This window comes from Dermochelys coriacea, chromosome 6 (assembly GCF_009764565.3).
Source record: "Dermochelys coriacea isolate rDerCor1 chromosome 6, rDerCor1.pri.v4, whole genome shotgun sequence".
NCBI classification, from domain to species: domain Eukaryota; kingdom Metazoa; phylum Chordata; order Testudines; family Dermochelyidae; genus Dermochelys; species Dermochelys coriacea.
In genome coordinates this window covers 58,399,590-58,413,390 of record NC_050073.1, presented here as the reverse complement: position 1 = coordinate 58,413,390, position 13,801 = coordinate 58,399,590, and the positions used below count along the sequence as shown (strand labels likewise).

Here is a 13,801-nt window from a genome sequence, read left to right as displayed (position 1 = left end):
GCCATACACTGGGCAACTTGACAGCAGCAAGGAGCGGTTCAAGAGGCTGAGCAAATGCAGAATGACTGTGGAGTGTGCATTTGGCTGTTTAAAAGCCTGCTGGAGCTGCCTCTGTGGGAAGCTGGACATGGCCAATGGAAATATATTCCTATGTTTATAGCCGTGTGCTGTACACTCCATAATATTTGTGAAGGGATGGGTGAAAGCTTCACTCAGGGCTGGACCGCTGAAACTCAGCACCTGGATGCTGAATTTGAATAGCCAGAGACCGGGGCTATTAGAGGAGCGCAGCGCAGGGCCATAAGGGTCAAGGATGCCGTGAGGCAGCAATTTGACGCTGAAAGCCACTAATGTTTGTTGCTATGCTTGAGAGTGCAGTGCTTGTAATGCTAGGAGGTGATTGTGATTGGTTCAGACGATGCACTATGAAGATGTAAGAAAACTGCCTGTTGCTTTGCAGGATTCTGTTTTCTTTCAATTAATGGAATAAAGATTGCTTTCAAACCAAAACAATTATTTTATTAAATAACAACCACTGGTGGAGAGAGACAAACAAACACATCAGCACTGAGGGGCATGGGGGAAGGGAGGGTCCCAGGACGGTTAAGGATTTGTTTATGTCCAGGTATCATATCCAGCCTTGTCCTTTGGAATACAGTACAGTACAATGCAGTGCAGCATGGCTAAACTGCAGAGGGACAGGTGTTGAGTGCAGTGGGTACTGGGAGTCTGCAGTGCTGGACTGTGATGGGGCAGGAGTGCAATGCAGTGAGTACAGACTGGAGCCAGGAGGTTGATAGTGTGTTGGCGGTATCGCGTCCAGTTCTTTGTAGAACCAACAGCTTGTGGGCACAGCACCAGGGAGCAGTTTGCCTCCCGTACCTTGTGGTAGGTGTTCCACAGCTTCTTCACATTGACCCTGCACTGAAGTGTGTCACAGTCATAGCCCCTTTCTGTCATGGGTCGTGAAATCTGTCCATAGATGGTATAATTCCTGTGGCTGGAACACAACTGGGACTGGATAGCCTCCTCTCCCCAAATGCTGATGAGGTCCAGCAGCCCGGCATTGCTCCAAGCGGGGGATCACCTGGTGCGTGGAACAGGTATGGTCACCTGGAAAGATGCACTGAGACCACTGCACGCGTCACCAAGAAAACAGGAAGGGAACTTTCAAAATTCCCAAGGAATTTAAGTGGTGGGGATGACGGTTGGTCACCTGAGGGCAGGTCAAGGCAGTAGAGCTCAAACCAGTGACCAGAGAGGTGAGAACAGGCATTGTGGAAAACCTCCCAGAGGCCAATCACAGTGCAATAATAGACCCGGGTGTCCATACCGGCACCGAGGAGCTGTACCCCCGGCACAGAAACCTGTACGCCTCTTGTTGGGGTGGCTTTTTTTACAGCGCTGCAACTGCACAGTTTCTGTGCACTAAGTGGCTTGGCAGTGTGTACACCTCTGGAGTTACAATGCAGAAAGCTACTTTACTGCGCAGAAACTAGTCAGTGTAGACAAGGCCTTAGTAACATAACTCTGGATCAGATTCTTGTAATCTGCTCTTAATCAAAAAGTAATGCTTGGGGAGTTAAAGGGTAAACAACCCCTTGTTAGGGATAACTCGTTGCTCAGTGAAGGGGATGATTTGCCTTACCAAGTTTGGATTCCTTTACAGCCCTTTAAAAGGGAAATGTTGAGGAATGGAGGCTGTTTGTAACTCTGAAGCGTTCATAGCTCTGAACAAAACATTACGGTTCTTTCAAAAGTTTACAACTCAACTTTGACTTAATACAACTTGGAAATTTTACTGTGCAGAAGAAAAATGCTGTTTTTAACCATCTAACTTTCTGTGCTTGTTTCATTTAAATTATCCTTAACTTGTAAAAAAATTTTTCTTTCCCTTTGTTTTTTAGTAGTTTATGTTTAACACTGTACTGTATTTGCCTTTTTTGTTGTTGTTGTCTCTGCTGCTGCCTGATTACGAACTTCTGGTTCCAAATGAGGTGTGTAGTTGACTGGCCAGTTCGTAACTCTGAGGTTCTACTGTACCACTTTTCAGTGATTGATTAAGGTAGCCAGCTCAATTGCAAAAAAGATGTAACAATTCATGTTCACAATTGCCTGGTTTGTGCTTAAAAAAAAGAATTCACGTGGACAAACAAAAGATAGATTTATCCAGGCACAGCACTTCAGGGGTCCTTGGAAAAGTCATGCTAGTCAGTTAAAATTGTTCAGAGGTTCCCACTAACGATGCACAGAAATTGTTTTGTTTTTCAGGCTGTTGGCAGTGTACAGAGAGGGTGATGTGATCATACATGAGACATCTACCTTAACTGCGCACAGAGCATGCAAGGATGAGTTGTAAGTATACTGATCACATGCTTATGAATACTTTATTACTGTATTGGGTGTAGTGATTGCTTAATTTTAGGCTGTCAGGCACGTTAAGAGCAATGGTATAAAATACCATTTGGCCTTTGGACTTAATAAAGAAATTTATGGTTAAATTAGTGTCTTGTGTGTCCCACATTAATAATAATTGCAATTATTAATAGTATCTGAAATGTGTGGGGAAACAACAGTGGGGTGGAACTGTGTCCTGAAGAAACAATACAGAGGACCTCAACCTTGGGTGTGGCAGCTGGTGAAGCCTGGCCTAGCAGAAGACTCTCTTGTCCTGAATCACACTGTAATACAAACAGCTGCTTTGAAAGATGGGCTGGAAGTCTGAAGAGAAAAACTGTAAGGTGAGATAAACTGGGGGAAGGAAATAATGGTGTAGAGAGACTGAAACAAGTGGAGAAAATTAATTAGTAAGAAATATAAGGAAGCTTTGGAGAGAGAATTAAAATAGAAAGAAATAAAGGGGAACCAACATAGCAAATTTAAAGGCGGGATGGGAGGGGACAGAGAAGTAACAGTGGAAAGGACTGATGGGAAATACTGAGGCCTGGTCTACACTGGGGCAGGGGATCAATCTAAGTTACGCAACTTCAGCTACGTGAATAACGTAGCTGAAGTCGACATACTTGGGTCGATTTACTGTGGTGAATCGACTACTACCACTCCCCCGTCGACTCTGCCTGTGTCTGTCGCTGACCTGGAGTACAGGAGTTGACAGGTGAGTGCTCGGGGGTCGATTTACTGCATCTAAACTAGATGCGATAAATCAACCCCTGCTGGATCGATCACTGCCAGCTGATCTGGCAGGTAGCGTAGACATACCCTGAGATGGGAGTCCCAGGAGATGGAAAGGGGGCAAGGAGAGAAAATTGAAGAACTGAGGGGGGGGGGGGGGGGAGGAAGAGATGCGGTGGGGGACCAGTGGTGGGAGGGGAGAGAAATGGTCTCCCAGGAGACCAGTAGGGGTAGAAATGGGAAAGGTCAGGAAATAAAAAGGAAGAAAAGCATGAAAGGAAATTGGATGATAAAAATGAGAGAAAGAGAAGAAAAAAGCAAGAAATGATGTACACCTTTAAGGTTAGACATTGTTTTAATTTCTGGCCAATTTCATTTCTGGGCTAACTCCCTTTTCCTTAACCCCCCCATGGGGCCCTACCATTGCTCTCCTTTCCCCAGTTAACTCTTTTTTGTGAAAAACTCTTCTCACCCAACTGCTACTCCAAACTGTCCAAATGGAAGTAAAGTGCAACGTTACCACCATGGTTCCTCTGAGGAGTAGAGAGCTGGGGAAAAAACAGGAAAGGGAAGTTATTTGTAAATCAAGTCTGGTCTATGCTACCTCTATCGGCATAACTATGGCACTCAGGGGTGAGAAAAATGCACATCCGAGAGCAATGTAGTTATATCGACCTAACCTCCTCTATAGGCAATTCAGCTGACATAATTCCTGGGAAGCGAATTAACTAAACCCACTGGCCAGCTCTCTTCCCTGGGCGTAGAGCGTCTTCACGAAAGTGCTACAGCTAGGCGGTGTTTTAAGTGAAGACGTGCCCTCGGTTAAGTATGGGAAGAGCAGAACAGCCGTTTGTTTGGAAATGGCGGGTGTAAGCTAGCGAAGGGCCACTGATACAGCATCCAGAGAAGTTTCCCCACGCTTAAAGCTAAGCTAGCTGGAGCTCATCATGCTTCGGGTGCTGCTGTCTCTCTAATGGCAGGAAGGAATGGGGGAGCCCAGGACTGCGGTAGCGCTGGGCGGAGACGTGGCCGCTGGAATGGGGCGGTTGGCGGAATGGGGGACGCGGGCGGCTGGGCTCGATCTAGTCACTGCACAGCGCCCATTGGCCGCCTCCCAGCAGCGCATGATGCCGCGTGGCTGCGTCTGTCCTGGCTGGGTGTCACCAGTCCTGCCTCGGGCGGAGAAGGGCGTTTGCAGCACGCGCAGGACTCGGGGGGCGGCGGGGAGACGCGAGGCTGGCCAGGACAATGGGCCTGGCACGGGACACGCGGGAGGTGGCCGCCGGTAGTGGCAGATCACAGCGCGGCGGGCCGCTGGAAGTAGGGTCGGGGCTCGGCCATTGGATCCCAGCGGCCCCGAAGGAGCGGGTCGCGAGGAGCCAGCGCCCGGGCGGGGGTGCCCGGGGGAGGGGGGGGCTCAGCCCTGGAGAGGAGCCCAGCAGAGAGGCGCCTGCCAGGCCCCCCCGCGCGGAGGGAAGGGGCTGGGTGGGCGAGCGTGCGTCTGCGTTGATTTCCCGTGGGGGGGCGGGGCCGCTCTCTACACGGGGAGGGGGAGGAGACGCTGCAGCCGCGAGGAGGACGCTCCTTGCTGGCCGGAGGAGCAGGTTGCCGGCAGGTTCGCAGCCGGGCGCACGCGCGGCGCACACCCCCGGGCGGCCGCGCTGCCATTGGCCCGCCGGGGTGGGACCCGGGGGTGTGTCGGGGGGGGGTTGAGCCGAGCCGGCTTCTGGCGCTGGTGGCTAACGGCGCTCGCGCGCGGGTTAAAAGGGGCAGCGCGAGCCGCAAGCGGCTCAGCATCATGTCTCTGCGCAGCAGCTTCGCCCGGCTCCTGCGGAAGCAGGCGGACTCCGCGCTGCAGCTCCAGAAACCTGCCCACTCCGTGGCGCTGATCGGAGCCCCGTTCTCCAGGGGGCAGGTGAGCATCGCGGGGGAAGCAGGCGCCCCCGAAGGGTGGGATGGGCGGGGGGGGGGGGGTGAGTGTGTCCCGACCCCAGGCGGCGGAAGGGCTCGGAGAGACTCGCGGCCGCGCATCACAAAGGGACCGGCAGTTCCCCGGCACCCGCGAGAGACGCTCTGCGGCCGCGGGAGGGGGGAACCGGCCGGCCGGCGGCGACGGCGGGTCCCGGGTGCGGTGGGGGTCGTGCATTGTCGCTCGCATTGTCTCGCCGTCCCAGCGGGTTTCCCCAGGGCGGCCCCGGCTGCGGGGCCGGTTCTCTGCACGCTCCTGTGACGCCGGAGGCACGCTGCCGCTCCCACGTGAAGCGGACCCCGCGGCGCACTGATGGCCGGGCGGGAAGGTCGGTTCGCGGCTCCGTGTGACTGCTGCGGCTCAGTCCGTTTCTGTGGGCCCCGCCCCGCCCCGCCCCGCCCCGCAGTGGATCCTGACGAGCCCCTTTGTCTTGCAGAAGAGAAGAGGGGTGGACCACGGCCCCGCTGCCATCAGGAACGCGGGGCTGACGGAGCGGCTCTCCGGCTTGGGTAAGGGGCGGGCCTCGTGCCGCAGCGGCAGGCTGGACAAGTGGCCCCTCGCTGACATGACTGGGGCCTTTAGGAGCCTGGGGTTACTGCACGTCCCTGTATCCCCGTCCTCTGCCTTCGCGTGACTCATTCGGCCGAAACGTGAATCGGCCACACGCTCGGAGCTCTCCGTTGGAAGGGGCGGGCAGCTTCCAGCCTAGGGAATCTCTCTCTCGTTCCTGTGAAGTAAGATGATGAATCATAAAACCCAGTATCTCTACTGGGCCAGCAGCAGAGAGGCTGAGGAGTGAATGGGCCATAGAGACTTGAAAGAAGCCCATATACTCCTGTTTCTCTGTGGCTCAGAACCAACGTGCACAAAACAGACATCAATTGTATGTATGTGCATACTGGGCGGTTAAAGTATGACTGACAAATTTGCATGTGCATAAGGGAGGCTTTGGTCTACAGAAAATTGGGTGTGCCAGAGCGAACAGCCAGATTTGTATGTGTGTAAATTTGAGGGCACCATTCAGACATTACTTCTGAGAATGTCAGGAGCAAGGGCAAATCACTTAATTCATTTACGGCACTCCTTCAAATAATCAACTACTTAGCTCAGCCCCTTAATAATAATACCCTAGCTCTGTCCCCAAAAGGAGTCCAGAATTCTTTGAAGAAAACCTCAGGTTTTTCTCCAATCTTTCATTTAATTCTAGTCTTGCATTGAGAGGATATAGGAATAGTACTATCTCAACGGAAAGAAAATGTGATCTTGCCTTGTTTGTTAGTAGGTCTGGCTATAAGCAAATGTTTGGTCTTGTGTAGTCTCAATAATTTATGGCCCATTCCCTCCTAGCTTCAGAACCAGAGAAAACAAGTATCCTTAGTTTTTGTTTTTTTTTTTTTGTCAATGGCTGGATAAGAAGGTTAGGCAACTTGCAACTAGACATGAATTCATGCTTGTGGTCTCAGTAGCTAGGCTTGGCAGAAAGTGACTTTTATTTAAAAAAAAAAAAATGAGTTGTGCAAAACTATGGGGTTTAAGCTCTGGAATCCTCTTGTGCTTTTTTAATTTTTTTTTACTTAATCTTTCACATTTGTGGGAAATTATGGGGAGGATCAGACAATAATTAATGACAGTAGACACAGATTCAAAATGCTAAAGCTTTGTTAACCGTCAAAACAATTTGTCACCATCGCATGTCAAAAAGTAGGAAGTAAATATCTTTACATGAAACTCAAAGTACTTTGCAAGCAGCACTTTTCTTATTTTGCCTATTTGTAAATTTCAATTATGATGAATGGAATTTTTTTGTCAGTTTGTGTGTGTGTGTGTGTGTGTGTGTGTGTGTGTGTGTGTGTGTATGGTGACATTATGCAGTGTTGTAGCTGTGTTGATCCCAAGATATTAGACAAGGTGGGCGAAGTAATATCTTTTATTGGACCAGTTGGTGAGAGAGACAAGTTTTTGAGTTTACACAGTGCTCTCCTTCAGGTCTGGTAAAGATATTCAGAAATGTTATAGCTAAATAGGAGGTGGAACTGATTGTTTAGCATAGGTATTCAACACATTTCAAGTGACCATTCACAGTGAAGTGGCCCATTAACGCCCTCCAGTCATAGGGGCTGGACTCGGATTGTGGATCTGTGTCGCTCCCTCCCCGCCCTTAATGGGGGCTGACCAGGACCCCAACGGTGTCCCCCTTCCCCTCCCCCGCAATGTTTCTCCATGCCCTCCAAGGGGGGCGCACTTAACAGATTGGGGACCTCTGATCTGTAGTTTATAAAGCTGGCTGTAGTCCTTGGGACTGTGTGCATGCAGGTGGAATGGACCACAGGGTCAGACCTTAAAGGGTTAATTCATGATGCCTGCATATAAATGCTATTGATACTAATTGCATACAAGTATATGCACGGAGGGGAGATTAATCCCTTAATCACCAGGAAGCTATATCTTCATCTCCCCAACATGGAGTCCTATTCAGGCAAATGATGTCATTCAGCAGATTTTAGTATACAGATTTTAGTATACCCTATCCTACCCAGCTCCTTATGATTTAGTAGCTAAAAGCTTCCAGCCTGCACTGCTTAGTATCTATAAATGAGTTGTCTGGTACTACCTCACTCCACGCTCACCTTTTGCATCATGCAGAGCCTCTGGATAGGCCACAACATAACCTTTGGCCATATCATGATAGAAAAATGATTGATGGCTGAGGCATCCTGAAGTAAAAAGTGGGTCTGGAGACTGGAGAGCCTTAAATTATCTAAAATCTCTGAAACTCAGAAGTTGCCAGATGTAAAAGAAGGATATAATACTCAAGGGGGATTAGGCAGTTCTTTATAGTTTATCTGGCAAGTGACTGCAAAATTCTTTGACCAATCAGTTAGTTAACTATGGGGTCGTCTTCAAATAGCAAAAGTCTAATAATTCAGTTTTATTAAGAGGTTGTACTAAATCCAACCTGAATAGAAATGTTTCCATGACCTTGACAACCAAAACTTCAATGAAAACTTCTGTTTGCAGCGTTTTTGTTTCGGTTTGTGGGTCATCCCCTCTTTCCTCCCTCCCCCCCCATTTTCAGGGGAAGAGATATCAGATTATTTTGACACTGGAAATGCTATCTTTTTGTGACAGTAAAAATTAAAAGTGAAATTGACAAATGGTAGTTTTGTGTCCAAGTCATATGGGGGGGGGGGGGAAACCAAAAATGAATAAAAGGTGGGGCGAAAATTCCAGGCCCAGATCCTCAAAGGTATTAGGTGCCTAATTTGTACTGATTTCAGTAGGAGTTGGGAGCTTAAATACCTTTTTGGGAATCTGAGCCTCAGTGTTTACTAACTCAAAATATCAGTAAAGCAGGTGAAGGGCTTAACTTTTTTTGTTTGTCCCTTTAAATATTAAAAATTGTCAAGGTCTTCTCATCTTTTGTTGCTAAAATGCACTTTTTCCAGCACTGATATGAGCTGCTGCTTTTCTGTTCATGTCTGTCGTCTTAGTGGTTTATTGCTGCTGAAATTTCTGCAGCCCTGTTGATGAATAGGATCAGGTGGTGTATGGATTGCTTTTGACTCTGCCAGAAGGGGCCCTCACTGAAAAGCAATGACAGACTCAGTAAGCATCCACATGGGAGAGTTTTTATATGGTAGGGACAGCCTATTGCACTATGGCGTAGAAGGTTAGGGAGGAAGTCACTGAGCAAGAGGGTGCTTTGTGTGGCTATTATCCAATGAGGAATAAGATTCTTTATTGAATTTCAATGTTTTATTTTTCCCCTTAGCCTGGCAGGAGGGCTCCAAATATACAATATTGCTATAGTTCCCCATCTCCTCTCTCTCCCAGTGCTTTGAAGTGTTGCTGAAACCGTAGCTATTTCCTTTTTCTCTTTATTCATTTACATCTTTCTGTGTCACATTAGATAATAAAGTGAATTTTAAACAGCTGTTGTGTGCACAACACTGTTGGTTATGACTAATCTAATTTTCTGGACCTAAATTCCACTATTAAAGTCCTGATTCCCAGCAAAGGAAATCAGTGAACAGACACTGAAAACCTTTTCCAAGATCTTAGGACTCCGTCAAAGCAACTAAGTGATTCCCCCTCCCCCACTGTTGGCCTTTAGGTGGGAGGAGGGAAGTAATATTGTGAGACTGAATAGCTCCTTAAAGAGATGTAATATTTTACTAACATGTACAACATGGGAGAATATCAGCCTCACATTAATGCAGGTTTTGAAGCACTCACATTCATTGCGTGTCCATAGTACATTCACGCCGTATTGCCCCTTTTACATCTCACCCTCAGTAATTGATATTTTTGGGAGGGAATTTGCAATACCTGCCTTCTGCCCTAACCTTTCCCCCCCAGATCATCTGGACATTGTGCTTCTCTCTCCCCCGCCCCCCCCCTCGCATAACTTTCTGAACTTCCTTCCAATGAAGTCCTGAGCTGCCCCTTTCTTTCCCTTCACTCTGAGGTCACTACAGCAAGGGTTGCTGTTGGTATTGCTGTCCTCTAGCTGGCTGGGGTGCACACTGCTTCTCAGCTGCTCACTTGTGTTCTTACTGAGAGAGGGATAGAGCCAAGAGGCAGAGAACATCCCAGTCTTACACAACTTGGCTGAGATGAGTCTGAGCCCCTAACCTGCCTTTCTCCCTCCTAGCAACAGCAAAGAACAGCCTCCAGCAAAGACTTAAATAGATTTCCTGGGGTCTGGCTAATGCACCAGAATCCTGAGCCAAAAACTGTAGATGATGGAAGTTTAGTCCTTCCTTATGTTACCAATAACTAGGTTTGGCACAACTTGTTTTTTTGTTTTATAACTTTGATAGATGTTTGGGTTTTATTCATTTTTTACAATTATTGATTTAAATTTTCGGTTGCACAAAATTATGGGATTTCAGCATTCATTTTTATGTTAAAAATTTTCATAGTTGCTGAAAATTTATTTGGCAGTGAGATTCAGGAAGTTAAAAGCTTTATACCTGTTAAAACACACACTGTCAACATCACATGTCTAACTATACAAAGAAAGTATGCCTAAATCAACAGATCCTACCTGTTTTTAGTGTTTGTAACAAGCCTAATTCAAAAGTCACTGGATTTTTTGACTCTAAGCTCTCAAGCATCGTTTTTTTTCTTTGTCTCTCTGTAAATTTCAGTTATTACTGATGAAGATTTCCATCCGTTTGTGTGTGCATGGTGAAATTGATATTAATTGACATCTACTGATTAAAAAAATCCTATCCTTTTAAGTTTGCTACTAACCCCTGAGACTGACAAAATTTTAAAATCTAATTAGCCAAGTTTGTGAGGCCTTATACTCAACTTGATGTCATTCTCTGTCTCAGCTGTGCTCATTCTCCCACTGGAAATTAGAAATTACAGTACTGACACCCTGAATTACTTATCTTCCAGACAGAAAGAAAATAAATAAGAATGGTGGTGGGGAAAGGCTGTGAGGGAAGGGGAGTTGATGGCATGATGGGGAAGGGGATTGCAGAGAGTCCCTGCAATAGATGGAGATGGGAGCATGGCTTGTTGAGTGGCAGGAAGGAGCCCCTGCTGTATACAGTGAGTTTGGCCTACAGAAGCAACATGGTGGTGGACACTTGCTGTAACTTACGCTGTTAACGCTGCCTGTCCATGCTGACTGAAGTGCAGAAAAGTAAACAGCAGGCTTGGATTGGCCTACAGTGATATTTCTTGAGGCCTCAGGACTTGGAGGCCCTTGACCTCTCCAATCAGTTGCAGGTGAAGTACAGACTCTCAGCAAACTGAAATCCACAGATCCCCTTGGCAATGGCATTAGCAGTCCTCTTTTTCTAACAGAGGAGAAGACCCTCCTCAGATCTTAGGTGGGTAGGTAACGTGAGCTTGAGCTAACACTGCCCTGATCACCCTGGGGGGCACCTCTTTTGTCCTTGCAATGAAGGCTCTTGTGTCCCTAGTCTACCCCTGCCTAGTTCTTGTGTGCTGACTAATACAGTGGTATGCTATTTGGGACCCCAGACCACAGGAGATCCGGGTGTGATTTTTTTTTTTTTAAACACAAAAACAACTTATTGAAGTTTAAAGATGTGCCTGAGCTGCAAAGTTTGGTGGCCAGATGTGGGTTTTTGGTTTGGATTGCTAGAGGGGACGATTAGCTATGAAGTTTGGATCTGGATCCAACCTCCCAGTTCCCTGACTAGATGAGTAGGGGGACATAATGTCATGGAGGGCTTATGTACTGGCTTGTGGGGGTAGAGGGAAACTTGCCAAGAGAGGGTGCTATGATGTTGGGTCCTTCACTCATATAGTAGCAGGTTTCATTCTTGTAAGGTTCCAGAGCTCTACATGGCAGCTCAAAGCTCTCTAGGAGTAGAGCTCTGCTCTGGCTGTGCAGGAGCAACATAGCAGGGAGAAGGCAGCTGCTGTCAGAGCTGATTAACCTGAAAGGGAGGAGCTCTACTCCTTTGTGACTTAGAAGCCTCTAAGGCAGCTACCACCACCTGATTCTCCAAAACAGCAAGTCAGCCTGTTCTCACCCATGGATAGCACCAGGGGAGCAGCGTCCATGTTAGCAGTGATGGGAAATATTTTCAGAAAAGCCCCCTCTGGACAACGGGCCCCAGTGTAATCTGATGCCCTGTGGTCATTTCACCTGCCCTACAAAGCAAAATAGTGTGAGCACTCTTCTCCAACATGCTGTTCATCTAAGGGCCTGTTGATACTGGACAGCTTTGCCATTTTAACTACCGGCATAATTAGTGTGTGGGGGGGAAAGCCCAAGAGTGTAGGTAGTAATACCAGTATAAAGATGCTTGTATCAGTATACTTTAGTTTGCTTCCCGAACTGGAGTAAGTTATACTAGTGTAAGCACCTGTTAAATCCACACTAGGGTTTGTAGTGGTATATCTGCATCAGTAATAAATAAATCACCCCCCCCCCATCGGACCTGATTATACCGGTACAACTTTCAAGCATAGACCAGCCCGAAGTGGTATTAACTTCAAAGGTTAGTTACAACCTATGAAGATGCCAACTATCAAAGCACAAACACTCAGCTTGGAGTCTGGACACTCATTAAATAATCAGCTGTCTGTTCCATAGCCCTCTTTATTACTGGGAGGGACTCTTTACTTGTTCTTTGAAGTGGGACTTTCCTGTCACATGTCCTTTTTTTGGCAAATTGAAAATTCTCTGCCTCGTGATCCTTGGAATGTGCCCGCTTACGTTTTGTCTGTATTCAAATCTGCAACAGTTTAACTTCAGATCAGTTTAAAAATTATTACAGTACACTCAATCACAGCACGGATGCTCTTAATCCAATTTAAACCATTACATCAATTTGAGCTAAATTGATGTAAAACAGGGATCTTTATTTCCTAACTCTTCCTCTTGTGTGTCCATCCCCCTCTCCTTTTCTTCCCACCCCCAGTTTTACTAAGATGACATAAGGTCCTGGAGTCAAAGAATAGAGAGCTTTGTTTTTTTTTAATCTCAAAGCACTTAACAATTTTTATGTATGTGTGGATCACTTTTATCCATTGCTAAAATTCAGCCACCTCTGAGATAGAAGGAAAGAGGGAAGAATAGGGTTTCTAGTTCGAACTACATATGGGGTTGATGCGGGGGCAGAACATAGTTATCTGAACTGGATTTTGGTATATTCCTTTGTTTGTTTTTAGGTGCCATGGAATCTTTAACAACCATTTTGTTGGTTGAGACGTTGATTTTGCCTCTCCTCCGAAAGACGTATGAGATCTGAAAAGCTTAAATTTGCATTTTTTTCAGGAACCCATAGTGTGTTTGTTTTTGGGTGGAAGAAGCAACATTCAGTGGTAAAACCATCAGGCAAAATATCAGGAATTTGGCACCCAAATCAGCTATCAAAAAGCTAACTCTCCTCCTCCCGCCTTCCCCCCCCAAAATGAAGTGATGCTGAGTTGTCTCTTCCCCCATGAGTCTTTTGGAAGTGCTATTAGTGTCCAAAGGAAGTGGGGAAAGCAATGATTCATTCCTGCTTTGATTTTTCTTTACCTGCCTGGGAAAATTAATGTTATCTCATGTAATGGTAAAGAACAATGAGCTTGTTGCTGGGGAGAGATTCATTATAGTGGGACCTGATGTGGTTAGGAACATGCTGCTTTGCTGGCTTTAAGCTCATTGTGAGTTGGAAGGAAATGTAAGTGAGGGAAGATTCTAATGCTGGGGCTTGGACACCCGGAGAAGACCGTAAAGGGTTCAATAACATGGGGAAACTTGGGAAAAGCAGTGTAAAATAATGTCAGAACAGTTATGATAAATACAAATTCACATTCTCTGGCTTCTGGCCACCTTCCAGGAATTCCTGGAACTGGCTACCCAAGTATCTGGATTTGCCAGTTACAAGGCTTGTGCAGCACAGTAACATTGTCATGTTATGTTACAACACATTGAGGTTGCATCAGAATATCCTGTTCTGATGCAACTCTATAATGTAAATGTTTCCCAAGCCTAGAAACTGACTTTTTGGGGCACCCATTAACGTCAGAGGGCCCAGACCCCATGGGACACTGACTCACCTGGGAGGGATATGTAGGCGAGGGAGGTTGGGAAATGTGATGAGCTGGGAAATGTCAGAGTTTGTGGACAACCTTGAGAGCACTGAGTTTGAATGGTAGTTGACTGTTTTGGTTTTGTGGGTGGGCAGAAGATAGAGATCATGTTGTGTTAAAACAGAT

The 13,801-nt window shown here is 46.8% G+C and overlaps 1 protein-coding gene across 5 annotated transcripts in view; it reads left to right on the top strand.

Moving 5' to 3' along the window:
• ARG2 (arginase 2) overlaps positions 1–13,801 on the top strand; it is a 44,921-nt gene that overhangs the window by 7,131 nt on the left and 23,989 nt on the right. The window contains exons 4-7 of one of the 5 annotated variants that reach the window (XM_043517410.1): positions 2,272–2,355; positions 2,577–2,741; positions 4,945–5,047; positions 5,538–5,610. In XM_043517410.1, coding sequence (XP_043373345.1) covers positions 2,272–2,355; positions 2,577–2,741; positions 4,945–5,047; positions 5,538–5,610 — 425 coding nt within the window. Of the gene's footprint in view, positions 1–2,271; positions 2,356–2,576; positions 2,742–4,103; positions 4,418–4,441; positions 4,542–4,725; positions 5,048–5,537; positions 5,611–13,801 lie in introns of those variants that run through there. The other 4 variants (XM_043517411.1, XM_043517412.1, XM_038404334.2 and 1 more) reach the window with 4 other exon arrangements.